At 37.4% G+C, this 15,592-nt stretch overlaps 1 protein-coding gene across 3 annotated transcripts in view; it reads left to right on the top strand.

The window, feature by feature from the left end:
- Positions 1-15,592, top strand: part of LOC150098844 (proteasome subunit beta type-4-like) — a 177,729-nt gene that overhangs the window by 103,436 nt on the left and 58,701 nt on the right. For all 3 annotated transcript variants that reach the window (XM_090405573.1, XM_090405570.1, XM_090405572.1), the window contains one exon: positions 12,324-12,440. In XM_090405573.1, coding sequence (XP_090261699.1) covers positions 12,324-12,440 — 117 coding nt within the window. The remainder of the gene's footprint in view (positions 1-12,323; positions 12,441-15,592) is intronic.

The following is a 15,592-nucleotide window of genomic DNA, read 5'->3' as shown; positions in this document are numbered from 1 at the left end:
TGGGATGAGTTTGCATTTCAGTATAGTATTTGATTTTTTGGCTTTTCCAGTTGGTTTATTTTTATCATTAGGTAGATTATTAAACAATATTATGGTTATTATAATTAACAGCTTTACTGATGACGTGCTCGGAATTTTCATTTAAGAACAGGTATATATGGAGAGCTAGTGATTGAGTAATGCTTGAGGCAGCTCTGAGCACCGTAGTGTAAGGGATTGCAAGGGAAGGATATTACCAATATATGGGAAATAGTCAAGGGATGTTAAAGGAAAACAGTATCAAACTACATACCCAGAGTCAGGAGGGTAAATCATGTGGCAGTTAAATGAATGAACAGCAATGGTAAGCAAGACCTGAAAAAAAAAAAAAGTGTTATGGAGGAAATATAAAAAGAAAGAGATTATAGGCAGATTCATGACCAGTACATAAACAGTATCGTAAACAAGGCAAAATGAGATAAGTGTTGCAAGTTTATGCATTTGAACTTGTACATTACAGGCTGACTATTATATCAATGGAAAATTGCTACAAGAAAGAACTCAAGGTCATCCATGGAATCAGAGTAAAGGTGTAGTTTTTCTTTACTAAACTAAACATATGAGTTTCTGGTTCTTCTTATGGCATGTGATGAGTTTAGAATGTGCTGCTATTGGATGCTTGAGCATGTCATCAGTAAATATGTTCAGTTTCCATGGACAGCCCTAGTTCTCCCACCACCACACCTATTCTGAAAAATTTCCTCTGAATTAATCTTGTAAAAAATCCCTCAGAAATTCGAATCAATCATATCACCTCTTTTCCTCCTTTTCCAATCAGTTTCTATAACCCACAAATCTTCAACCTGCTCTCGTAAGGTTCATTCTACAGACCAGTCCCCCATCTTGCTCACTTGCCTTTGGATCCTCTCTACCTTCTCCTCTCCATCACCAAGAAAAGAAACCCTAGTGCCCAGACTGCACACAGTAGTCAAGAAGGGTCTTATCAAGGCTCAATAAAGAGGAACATTAACCTGCTTGTATCCTGTCAAAGGCCTTTGCAAAGTCCAGCAGTATCCCATTTCCCATTAAGGGTAAAGCGATACCTTAATGTAAACCCATTACCCTTATCCAATTCAGCCGTCACTGTATTAAAAAACATGAGCAAGTTACTGAGGCATGATCTACCCTTCACAAAACCATGCTTCCCCCTCCCATAGAGTATCCAATTTCCATCTATCCATTCCTGTGTTTTTCTCTTGACCAACTTCTCCAATACTTTGATAATGACTCCTGATATGCTGATCAGTCGGTAATGTGCAACAGCAGTCTCGGGGCCTCCTTTATGCAATGGAACTATTTTCCCCCTCTTTCCACCCCCCTCAGGACTCACCCAGAGCTGAGACTTAAATTAAACAGTATGGTCAAGGGCACTGACAATTCCTTTGCTGCTTCACGTAAGACTCGTGCTAGTATTCCATCCAATCCCATAGATGTATTCACATTAAGGTTCTGTAATATGCTATTCACCTTCATTTCATTCACCTCAGTTCCCATATAAGAATTTTTTGGAATTTTAAGAATTAAGAAGAATTTTTGGCATTAATCAGTGTAATCTCTACCAAAAGTTGTAGGCATCAGTGAAACTTGGCTGTCAGCAGACGATGTGGTCACTGGAATTGAATGTGATGGGTACAGTATTTTCAGGGAGGATAGAGAAGATAGAACGGTGGGGGAGGAGTACTGTTGATGATAGCTGATGATTTGCAGCCAAAGAAAGTAGTATATCAAGATGATAGACATGTGAATGATAGAACATTTGAGGTGGTCTGGTGTGAAATAGTGACCAACGCAACCAAATATACAGTTGGTTGCTGCTACAGGCCAGAGGGTATAGGGGGTGATATTGAATTCATGCATCAGCAAATTAGTATGAATGAAGATGTATGAATTTCATTTCCTTTTTGTCAAGTGATATTTCCTCCTTCCAACTGATATCACCATAATTAAAATCCCCCATAATAATCACTAAGCCTTCACTCATTGCATAGTGATTATTATGGGGGATTTTAATTATGGTGATATCAATTGGAAGGAGGAAATATCACTTGACAAAAAGGAAATGGAATTCATACATCTTCTACAAGATAATTATTTGAAACAGCACATAACTGAAGGGACACGTGATGTGAGAGTACTGGACCTAGTCATTGGTTCAGAGGATATATGCATAAGTAAGGTGTCCTCGTTACCTCCAATTAGTGGGAGCGATCATGTAGTATTGACTTAGGAGGTTGCAAAATTTGTGGATTTCTCTCTTAAGGGATATATACGGCAGGTTAGGCAATTATAACATGCTTTGGAGTGAGCTTGCAGCAGTCCCATGGTGGAACATGTCGCAGGGGAAAGATGTTAGCAGTGCATGGGATAAAATCAGCGGGTATCTGAGGAAGGCAATATCAGATTGTGTCCCCATGGTCAGGAAGACAAACGAGGTAGGCATTAGATGGATGAGTAGTAGTATCAAGCTTGATTTGCAAAAAAAAGAAAATGTTATGGAGAATTTGCAAGGAGAAAGGCAAACAGTACAACCATGAGCAGTACAAGGCTCAATCTAGGAAGGTTACCAGCATAGTAAGAAAAGCTAAATCAGATTATGAGAAGATCTTAGCCAAGGAGATCAAGGGTAATCCCAAAGAGTTCTTCCACTGTGTAGCAAGTAAAAGGAAGAATGACTTCAGAAGGATAACTTTAGTGGGTGCTGATAGTATTGAGGTGATAAATTCAGAAGTAATAATAGAGTTACTGAGTGATCACTTTTCAAAAGTCTATCACCTAAGTGAGACTATCTCTGTACCTGTAGCAATAACTAATGTGAAAATTGAAGTTAAGAAATCAGAGGTACTTACTATATTGCAAAATTTAAATGCAAACACTGCTGTGGGCTTAGATGGAATATCAGCTCGGGTGTTGTGTGAATGTGCAAGGGAATTGTCAATGCCTCTTACTTGGTTATTTAACTTAAGTTTGAACTCTGGTATGGTTCCTAGGGAGTGGAGAGAAGGCAAAGTAGTCCTTTGCATAAAAACGGCTCTAAAACTGCGGTAGTTAATTGCAGACCAATCACCATCTCGGGAGTGGTGGTAAAAGTATTGGAAAAGTTGGTTAAAGACAAAATTCAGGAACGGGTGGATCAGGATATGATACTCTATAGGGGCCAACATGGTTTTGTTAAAGGTTGATCCTGCCTTAGCAATTTATTAGCTTTTTATAATAGAATGACATCTGAGTTGAACAAAGGAAATGGCTACACAGTGGTACTTATGGGTTTTGCTGAGGCTTTTGACAGGATACCCCCATGGAATACTGTTGCACAAATTGGAGCAGATAGGGATGGATACTAAACTGGTGATATGGATAGGAGAATGGCTCAGGGAGAGATACCAGAAGGTGGTGTATGGAGGAGCAAGTGACCAGTGGTGTGCCTCAGGGCTCTGTGCATGGGCCATTGTTGTTAAATTTGTACATAAATGATATAGGATTGGCTTAAAGGGAGATATTCAGTTGTTTGGTGATGATGCAAAGTTAGGTAGCGCAATTAAAAATCAAGCTGATGTTGAGAGTTTGCAGGATGATTTAAATAAGCTGGTAAAATCGGCAAAAGGTAATGGATGTCATTTTAATGTGGAAAAGTGTAAAGTTATGCATTTTGGGATTAAAAGATTACCAGCTGTTTACTACATTGATGGAATGGTACTCCAAGAGATTGATGAGGCTAGGGACTTATGGGTGTTGGTAGATAGGGAGATGAAGTTCAGGGGACACATTGCTAAGGTATCCAAGATTGCACATAGAATTACTTGGTTATTGAGGAACACACTAACATCCAGTGATAAAGAGGTTATTATTCCCCTTTATAAAGTGTTGATAATTCCACATTTGGATTACTGTGCTCAGGTTTGGTCACCTGGATTCCTTGGAGATGAGGAGGCTGTGGAGAGGGTTCAGAAGAGAGTGACTAAGTTGGTGAGTGATGTAAAAAATGCTTCCTAAATTGATAAATTGAGAGCTTGTGGATTGCAGAGGTTGATTGATAGGCAGAGAAGAGGGGATATGATAGAAACATTTAAATTACTAAAAGATTTTTATAAGATGGATGTAGGGGAAATGTTTCAGCTGTGTGATAGTGATGGAAGAACAAGAGGTCATCCCTGGAAATTAAGGAAAAGTGTGGTTAACAAGGGTGTGAGAACGAGGTTTTTCACATGGAGGGTGGTGAATGAGTGGAATGCATTGCCTGACTCAGTTGTGAGTTCTTCGTCTGTAAATGAATTCAAGAAGAGATATGATAGATATTGTTTTGATAGTTCGGGTCTCCTGCGATGAGTCTACTGACTCCATGGAGATACCCGTAATAACAATAATAATAAATAAGCCATCAGTTCCCTCATTACTGCAATATCACTGCCTGGATGATATACTCTTACAAAGTGTTCACTTAGTAATTCTGCCGTATACATTTTTTCTTTTACTTGCAGCATATCGAAAGAACTGTTTGGGATTCTCTTTAGCCTACATTGCTAACTTCCTTTCATAATCTGCTTTTGTTTTTCTTACCACACTAGTTACCATTGTGGCCTGTGCCTTGTACTGTTCATGTGCCTGCAGCTCACCTTTCTCCTTAAATTCTCTCCACAATTGTTTATTTTTTTGCAGCTCAAGCTTAATGGTGTTATTCATCCATTTAACTTCCATTTGACTTACTCTCTTCTGACTCTAGATATGCAGTCAGCCATTTCCTCTCTCAAATACTCCTTTACCACTTCCCATGCACTATCAATATCCAGCCCTTCAGTTTTGCATGTCATGGCATGCAAAATACCAAAATACCCTGTCTTAACAGGGTATTTTGCATACCATGTACATATACCCTATCTTAATTGAAAATTCCACACATTTAGCTACCTCCCAGATCAAGACATTATGATCACGCTCACCAACTGATGGCAAAGTGGTCATATTCGTTATAGTCAAATTCTCAGATGCAATACTAGGAGTTCAAGAGTGCTCGATTACTAAATCGAGCACTCTTGAACTCCTAGTATATTTCATTACATGCTGTCTCAGGTAATTATTCCCTAGTAACTGCATAAAATCCATTTCCTTCCTCCCATGTGTCTTCTCCTTCTTCCAATCAATGTTACCATAGTTGAAATCCTCCATAATAATTACCTGTCCTCCACTCATTGAGTCTATTTGCCGATGCATACTATCTCCATCATCTATTCCATCCCCTGGTCTATAGCAGCACCCAACTGTATATTTTATTCTGCTGACCTCAATCTCACACCAGATAGCCTCAAATGTGCTATTTTCACTATCCTGCAGTTGAAGTTATATTCTCTTTGGCTGTAGTTCATCAGCTATCATCAATAACACTCCTCCCCATTCTTTTTTCCTTCTCTATCTTTCCTGAACAAACCATACTCTTCACATTCTATCCCACTAAGTATATCATCTTCTGTTAGCCATGTCTCACTAATGCCAATAACCTTCAGCTGGGATAAGCCAACCAAGGCCAAAAATTCCTCCTGTTTGTTCCTAATGCTCCTGGTATTAGTGTACATAAAGTGCAAAAGGCCCCCTAGTCCCACCCCTGTTTTGACACCTTATACTAACTATTCCATTCTGGTTTGTTATTACCCTTGGTACTAATTCAGGCACATTATACACATTCTTACACTCAACTGCCTCACTGATGTTTTCATATCCACTCAACAGCTATCCACCCCCCCCCCCTCTAAAAGCTCTACACATTCAGCATTCATTCTACACATTCACTTTCACTTCATTCAACAACAATTTTTCCACTCTCTGAACACCAAATCCATTCAGATGCAAACCATCCTTCTTGTATAAGTCCTTTTGTTCATCAAACTCACTCTACACATCCACAAATTCCACACCACTCCTCCTGTATAACCTATGCATTGAATCATTTGCTGTTATGGCTCTCCTTCTCAACTCTACTCTGTCATTCTGTGGCAACAGACTCATTATCTTAACACTGTCACTCTTTTCTTTTGCCACTTCCAGGAATTCTTTCAAGTCCTCTCTCATACCATACTTTTCTCCTTTTAAATCATTTGTTCAAGATACTACAATCGTTTTTTTCAACCCTACACTTCTGTGCTCAGAGATGCCAGAGGAACAAGCAGGTTTTATGAAGGCGAGGTTACCAGAGATCAGATCCTTTGCCTTATACATATCATTGAAAAGTTTAAAAAATTTAGACACCCTATGGTAGTGTGTTCCATATCCTACTCCAAAGCTTTTGACTATGTTCAGCATATGAAATTGTGGGAAGTAATGAAAATAGTGGGTTTCATCAGTACATGATCAGATTGATTGCTGATTTGTACAGTGAGCAGGTAGTGATGGTAAGAATAGGTGTGGGATTAACTCATTGGCTTTCGATTGGCAAGGGAGTTAGGCAAGGTTGCCTACTTTCTCCTAACTTGTTTAGTATCTATGCTGAGTGAAGTGTGTAGTATTGGATGAGCTTAACACAGGAATCATGATAGGTGGCAGACCAATCAATAATCGGAGGTATGCTGATGATACTGTACTCCTTTTTAATGACAAGGAGGAACTAGGACGAATGCTCCACAAAGTTCTAACAGATAAGCTTAGGTGTTGACAGTTATTCATGACTTATTTTTCACGGTATTAACAAAAGATCTAAACTCCTATTTTTGGCGCCCTCTAAGGGAAAAAAAAAAAAAAAAAAAACAGCTATGCAGGAGTTTTTCTTGATAACAGTCTCCCATATTTTTGGGAAACTGTTATCATTGTAGAGCTGTGTTATCATGTGTTGTAGAGCTGTGATAGAGCTGTTTAGCTTATAATAAAATATCTCTTTTATAAAATTGTGTGGTGTTGTTAATACCGTGAAAAATAAGTCATGAATAACTGTCAACACCTAAGCTTATCTGTTAGATCGATGATTCTGCACGGAGAAGATATTGTATACAAAACGCGACGGTTTTCGGTAAGTTGAAACTCAAATTGTCCAGAAAATTGAACAGATTAGCCTTTCTTAAACGATGCCTCGACAACGATATCATTCCATCTTTTCTGAAATTCAAAGAACAGTTGCAATCGGCAAAGACAGATTGTATTTATCGATGGGCGAGTTTAGCTCTTCTCCGAGAACAAATCGGCGCTACTCGCATAGAGCTTACTAAGGCTCTATGCGCTACTCGCATAGAGCTTAGTAAGCTAAACAGCTCTATCACAGCTCTACAACAAGAACTAATCAATGTGTTAAATCCTGAAATGTGGACTGTCCTACATCACATCGCCAAAGTTGCAGCAAAAAAAGAATTCACAAAAGTAAAAAGCAGACACTTAAAGAAATATGAACTCCTACAACAGCACCAACATACGAAGTCCCGACCGCAACTTCGACGAGACCATGTGGTTGTAAACCTATCATCGAAACACTCACTGAAGAAGCCAAGAACACTCTCAGTCTAGGGCATAACTTCGCCTTCATGCCCAAACAAATTCCTAAACTAGAAATTATGATTAAAGTAGAACGGGGTATCCACGATCTTCCGTCAGCAATGGCCAATAAGTGCGACTAGATATAGCAAATATTCTAAACAAGGCTAAGTCTCCAAAAAGCAATATGCCACTTAAGCAAATAACTGCCCTAAAAAAGTTATATAATAATAAAAATATTATTATTAGAAAAGCCGATAAAGGAAATGCAACGGTTATCATGAATCAAGAAGAGTATAACAGAAAAATGCAAGATCTCCTATGTGACAGTTCCACATATCAAATTATACAGCAAGACCCTACGATGTCTCAAAAGAAAAAAAGTCCGAAAATTACTGAAAAAAAGCGACATCATGGCCCAAAGAAATCATCAGGAAAATAAAACCAATTCATGTTAAATCCACCCTGTATTTATAGATTACCAAAAATCCACAAAACTAATATCCACCTACGTCCAATAGCTGATAGCATAAATAGTCCCACATATAAACTGGCCTGGTATTTAGCCAAGTCGCTTGCCCCTCCCCCGCTTATGGGCAACTCCTCTACTTTTGTAAAAAAATTCAGTCTATTTCAAAACACTGGTTAAAAATCTCATCCTAAAAAATTCAGACATAATGGTTAATTTCAATGTCACCTCCTTATTTACCAATGTACCACTTATAGACACTCTCGATTTAATCAAGTCTAAATTTCCCCCTGATATTTTTGAATTATTTAAATTTACCATGAATGTAAGTTACTTTACATTGGGAGGAAAATTCTACAAACAGATTAATGGTACTGCTATGGTTCCCCCCCCCCCCCCCCCGTTAGCAAATTTTTACATGGAACACTTTGAAAACAAAGTACTTAACCACAGCTACATACATGCCACAAGTGTGGTTACGCTATGTAGATGATATGTTTGCCATCTGGCCCCATGGACAAGACACTTTGGATGCATTTGTCACCTACCTAAACAGCCAACACCTTAAAATCCACTTCACAGTAGAAAAAGAATCAAATAACTGTTTACCATTTCTTGACACATTAGTCACCCACCTTTCAGATGGATCATTATCTTTTTCTATTTACAGAAAGTCCACACACACAGGAAGATACCTACATAAATAATCACATCATCATCCAGTCCAACAGCATGGCATTTTAAAAACACTTACACACAGAGCCAGAGCCATTTGTTCTAACCATGCAGCTCTGATTACAGAACTCCAATATCTGCACCATACGTTCTTAGCAAATGGCTACACTCCCTACAAAATAGATAAAATACTACATAGGCCATCACTCTGCTCTCCCTTAATACACAAGAATACAACATTACCATTTCTATTCCCTATATCAGAGGTACATCTGAAAAGATAGCCAAAGTATTGTTGAAACATGGCCTTTGCACTACTTCTAACCTCATGTCAAGCTGGCAATGCTGATCTGCTCACCTAAGGATAAACTTCACCCTTTAGCACACCCAGGAGTGTATGAAGTTCCTTGGGACTGTGACTTGGACTATTATGGGCAAACAGGAAGATCAGTTAACATCCGCCTGGAAGAACATGAAAGATATATTCGCTACTATTACTATGGCAAGTCGGAACTACTATTACTATGGTAGACCACGCTTTGGACACTCCTTCACACAGGACTAGATGGAGGAAAACACTTGTGCTATTTAGGAGTTGTTATAGATCTGAAAGATTATTTTTTGAGTTAGCAATGGCTTTGAAGAATGCTCCCAACCTTAACAAATATAATTGCATTAATTTGCCAAAAATTTGGAAGACTGTCATCCTAAGAAAAACTCCTGCATAGCTGTTTTTTCGTTAGAGGGCACCAAAAATAGGACTTTAGATCTTTTGTCTTTTGCAATTATATTGTTTCACTCATTCACTGTCGCATGTACAAGTGTGTTGTGCTCTGATGATGCTGAGTTGAAAATCAGCGAAATATAAGCTTTAATAAAACATCTCTTTTATAACATTGTGTGGTGTTGTTAATACCATGAAAAATAAGTCATGCTTGACAAAGTTAATAAGATCAGTAAGAACAAAGGACTTTCAACTCATTCCTAGCAAAACAAACAGTATGGTTCTCAAAGGAAATATAGACAGGTAAGCTCCTGAGAAACAGGTGTACCTTTAACAGCAAGAATTGAGGAAGTTAGCAAGTTCGAGTACCTGAGATCCATTATTAACGTGAAGAATTTCGTAAGAGGTCTGTCTAGAATCTGTAAAGATGGATATCTATCTCCACAGGGACAAAGTTAAGGATTCTGGTTTCTCCTACAGTGACTTACAGATCTGAGACTTGGAATCTAAAGAAGTTTGATAGGAAGTGAATAGCTGCTTTTGAGATGTGGTGTTACAAAAGGCTGATGAGGATATCATATACTGAAAGGTGGTCAAATGAATAGATGCTAGGAAGGATTGGTAGAACTTCTTTGTCTCCTTAAAGATATCGACAGCAGAAAGCTTAAATACTTTGAACACATTGAAAAGATGGAAGGAGGACTTCTCACAACAGCAATAGAAGGAAAGTTCCTGGAAAAAGAGGAATGGGTAGACCCTCATTGAGATGGATGGTGTGTCTGATGTAACTAATCTTCAGGGTCAGATCCTCCAGAAGAGAATACAACAAAATCATCTGGCAAGGACTGGTGTGGCACATCACTTAGTAACTCAGCTATTTTTTTTTCTGTTTCTGTTACTTTCCTACCATTGGCACTGATTAAAGTTAGCCTTTTATAATTATTCTTCCTCTTACTTTCTATATAGTGAAAAAAAACTGTTGGATTTACTTTGGTCAGCTTAGCTAATTTTGTTTTTCTCACAATCTGATTTAGTCTTTATTACCATGCTAGTCATCCTTCTCCTGTACTATGTACTGCTCATGAATATGCTGATCACCTTTTTTCTTTATATTCCCTCCACAATGTTTGTAACACCTGCTTTATGTTGCTACTGATCTACTTAACTCCCACTTAGTTTATCCACCTTACTGGGTATGTGTCTTGATATTGCCTTTCTCAAACAATCCTTGATCACTTCCCATGTACTGGCATTCTTTCCTTGTTGCTTTTTAAGCACTGGCACTGCTCAAAGCTGTTGTCAAGTCTCTCTGTAAAAATTACCAGCTGCTATTATAGATGACTGTTAAAGTCATCTATAATAGCAGCAAATTTCCTTTGTGTTGAGTACTGGGACATTTGAAAAGCAAAGGTTATACTGGGTGGTTTATATACTGAGAAAACACTGTCGTTATCCAGATTTATTCCAAGGATTTCTATGTTATTTTGGTTTGTGATTAGGCATCCTGAAACCTGGAGCTCCTGCCAGGTGAAGATAGCACTTCCATAATTTTCATGTGGTATTTCTTATATGAGCTTCATTCCAGCAATTTTAGGTCTGACTTGTTGAGGTCAGACCTAAAATTGCATGACACATCCTATGTCTCCTGTAGACATAGGATGTGTCATGCAAAAAAACATTCCATTTTGTGCATAGGTATTCCAACAGGATGGAGCAACCTGTCACACATCCTATAGTTTTAGAGCCTATTTATCAGAACACTTCCCTGGAAGGCTCATTTTGAGGTTCACAGAATTCCTGTGAACCTCACGTTCTCCTGTTCTCAGATCACTTGATGTCTTCATTTGAGGTATGTTGAAGAAATATGTATTCCACCATGATCTGCCTTCAAATCTTGATGAACTAAGGGATAAAATTATACAATATGTCCAGTAGATGTCCCATCCCTTGTTCTCCAAGATGACAGAGAACCTTCGCATGTACTACAAAATCTGTCTTGAGAGACAAGGTGCCCATGTTGTGGATTACCGATAGTTTGTAATCCGATGATATGTAATCCGATGTGGATTACATATCATCATGTGTAAACATATATCATTGTAGTTATTCAGTGCTTTTTTTTTCCTTTATATTAACTCTTTGCTAAAAATTATGGATCAGTGCTAGAAAAATGGGTGGATATCCCCACATAGCCTTTTAAGGACTGCATTGCTCTATTTATGCATAAAATTCATTCCACAGCTCCATAAAATGTACTTTTGAAACCCTTTTCTCTGCACATTTCAGCCATTATTCCATTCATCATTGTGACAGCTCTTCTTTGTTACCGATCTATAATAAATACTTTGTGTTATATATTTAATGGGATTAATATATTTTCTTTAAAAACAGCTTGATAAAATATTTCTATTTAAAAAAAAAAAACAGCTTTTCAAAATGCTTTCCAGAATGAGAAAGCAAAAAATACCTGTTTAGGAGTAGTTCATTATATATATATAAAAAAAATAAACTTATATGAAAAGATTTATTACTGTATTTTAGAATAGTTCTAGTTTGTTGTGAGGATAGATATGCCAATAGGTGAAATGCTTAAATTAAGTAGGAGTAGGTTCTTTGCACAGAGAGTGGTTGGTGGAATGCATTGCCTTGAGTGTGTTGTGAATGTAGACACATTGAATCAGTTTAAAGCACAGTTGGATGAGCATTGTGTGCAATAGTATTTACCTCCCACGATGAGTCTCCACTCCATGAAGGTCAGATGTTAATAATAATAAATTAACATTGATAGTGCAGAAAGAATTCTGTTAATTCATTTAGGTGTCCTCTGAGTTTCTTAAAACATGGAATGAGGATTCAACCGATGCCAGTTTTCTGTTACATGAATGTTAGCAGAAATAATGTATGTGACTGAATCGATAGTTCATACAAAAATTTTGTTTTTCTGATATCCTGTTGTTTTTGCTATTTACTTAGCCTATTTTGAGAGATGCATATGAAAGGAATCCAAGGATGTCATATGAAGAAGCAAAAAATCTGATCATGGAATGTATGAGAATTCTTTATTGTCGGGATCCAAGTTCACATCACAAGGCAAGTAGGCACTTGTAATTTAGTGATTAAAAATATTAATGATAAATAAAATATTGCTAATTAAAATGTAAGAATATATCAAATCCAAAACTTGACAAGTAATAGATATTTGGAAGAAACTGTTGATCAGAAAATAGGTATGAAATCATAATTTTGTTATATTGCTATAATATCGTAATGCAAAACACATCTCCTTGCGGATATGTCTAATGTTATGCATTAAGGGAAGGGCCACTACCCAGACTAGTTTCGACCTTTATTGAGGTCTCTTCAGTGGGAGCCAGGCCCAAGTGGAGATACCAGCCAGAAGCATTAGCAAGGTCATCTCTACCTATAGGAGTTGCCAAATGGTGTGCCACCTTTTTAATAAATTACTCTGGATTTAGAGAAAGTTTATTTTTCACTTGGTTAGAATATAATAAATTTAGTTTAATCCTTTATCCAAGTGTGAGCAAACAAAGTTTGCGCCTGAAAGTATCTTCAGGACTGGGGTAAGGTAGTGCAACACCAGTGCCTAACCAAGTGAAAAATAAACTTTCAACATCTTTCTCTAAATCCAGAGTAATTTATTAAAAAGGTGGCACACCATTTGGCAACTCCTATTAGGTAGAGATGACCTTGCTAATGCTTCTGGCTGGTATCTCCACTTGGGCCTGGCTCCCACTGAAGAGACCTCAATAAAGGTCGAAACTAGTCTGGGTAGTATCCCTTCCCTTAATGCATAACATTAGACATATCCGCAAGGAGATGTGTTTTGCATTATGGGAAATACTGAGATAGGAGTGATAGTACCTTGCTCCACCTTTGCAAGGAGTCGTCCTGGTGTTGCACTACCTTACCCCAGTCCTGAAGATACTTTCAGGCACAAACTTTGTTTGCTCACACTTGGATAAAGGATTAAACTAAATTTATTATATTCTAACCAAGTGAAAAATAAACTTTCAACAGCTATAATATCGAATATGCCACTTTTCTGATATATCAGAAAATATTGATAATAATGAAACTTTATTAATTGAGAGTAGTCACTGAAATTTTGTACTCCACTTGGCATTGTCTTTTGAGTTATTATTATATAAATACAGCAAAATGTTGATCATCCAGGTGTGTTATATCATCAAAGATAAGAGATAATTGAAATTTGATAATGGTGAGTTAACCAAATTTCAATTAATAAATGTCAAAATATAATGTCATACAGAGGTGTCTTAGGCATACCATACAATAGGTGTATGCCTAAGACACCTCTGTATGAATTATATTTTGACATTATATTGATTTTTTTTATAATTTCTAGCAATACAGTGAATTTATGTGAATTTTATTCATTTCTATTCATGCATAAAGGAAATATAGGACAGGGAGGCTCCTGAGAAACAAGTGTATCTTAATGGAAAAGAATTGAGGACGCCAGCAAGTTCAAGTACCTGGGATCCATTATTAATTATGCATTGTTTCTCCAACAGTGACAATAGAATGTGAGACTTGTAACCTAAAGGAGTCTGATAGGAAAAAGACAGCCACGTTTGAGATATAGTATTACAGATGGCTAATGAGGATATCATATATGGAAAGGCAGTCAAATGAGGGGGTGCTAGAAAGGATTGGCAGAACTTTCAGTCTCCTTAAAGTTATTGCCAGAAGAAATCTGTGGCCACATTGAAAGGATGGAAGGAGGACTTCTCAAAACAGTAATGTTATTATTATTATTATACAACACCTCAAGGAGTCCAAAGACTCATCAAGGGAGGACACTTACTCCACAACTCTGTCTTCACCACTCAATCCACCAACTACAATAAACCTCAACTACCATCATCATCATCTACACCAGCATTTCCCAGATTTTCCTATGATGGAACACTTCACAAATCCTGAAAATTTCATGGAACACCTTGGTTAATTGTAATGTATTAATAATTAATTATGGCATAATCATAAAGAGTATTAGTACATTTATGTATACAGTGTGACATGTTGACAAATATAAAATTACATTTAAATCAGTTATCAATCACTGGACTAATGACATCTTGTGGCATATTGTAGTTTCCTCAGGCCAACATCATTAAATTAATTTGTGCTGATTTTCATTGACATATCCCATTCTGATCACCAAAAATTTATAATATTATTATAAGTACTTACGAGTGAATGCAGACTTTTTCTCCTGTGTGCTGGTAGTTTCCTCCTTTTGTACATTCTGGAGATCGCTTTGGAAGCTGGAGGTGGATGAATCACTGTCTGTTGCGTCAGACACCTTCAGTAAGAGATTTTTTAACACCAAAATTAAACAAAGTCGCTTGTTTCTTATTCATATTAAATTTAAATCTGCAGGCATATTACTTTTAAAAAATCACGGCACTATGGTTTCGAAACAAGCACTTGCACCCTACAATACGAACTTGTGAAGAAAGTATTCAGTATTACTAGATTTGAGAACCAGATACATACAACCTTGATCTTCAATTTCAGTGGAAAAATTTTCTTTATACTTCCTTGCTGATTGGTCACTAACATTTACAACATAGATGTTATTTTGTTCAGTTTTGAGAATGGAGGATACGCTGCCCATTGTTGTAATCGGTTTGCAGGCAATTTTTATGACTGGTCATAAACATCAGTATTCTCTTTCCCAAATATTGAAAGATTTCGATGTGTGAAAATTAACGATAATTCATGAATGTTTCCATGTTTAAAAATATGCAGCTTGGTCACTGACATTTGCAACACAGATGTTATTTCATTCAGTTTTGAGAACAGAGAATACGCTGCCCATTGTTGTAATCGGCTTGCAGGCAGTTTTTATGACTGATCATAAACAGTGGTATTCCCTTTCCCGAATTACTTCCATGTTTAAAAATACACAGCTTGGTCGCTGACATCACGGAACACTTATTCACTTTCTGCAGAACATTGGTGTTCCGTGGAACACAATTTGGGGAAACCCTGATCTACACCAATGCCATCTACTGCCACCACCACTAGTATTTTCACAGACAATCACAAACATCCATGCCCATGCCTGGATTTGAACCTACAGCCTTTTGACTAGAGAGCAGATATGCTAACTACTGGGCAAATCAGGCCAGCTGAATAGGGTCCCTGAAAAAAAGAGGAAGAGATCGACCCTCAATGAGGTGGATGGATGG

The sequence above is a fragment of the Typopeltis vanoorti genome, chromosome 15, assembly GCF_054136105.1.
Source record: "Typopeltis vanoorti isolate ZY-2024b chromosome 15, IOZ_Tvanoo_1.0, whole genome shotgun sequence".
Lineage (NCBI taxonomy): Eukaryota > Metazoa > Arthropoda > Arachnida > Uropygi > Thelyphonidae > Typopeltis > Typopeltis vanoorti.
Note: the sequence above shows the minus strand (reverse complement) of the source record. Positions and strands in the feature narration are given on the sequence as shown.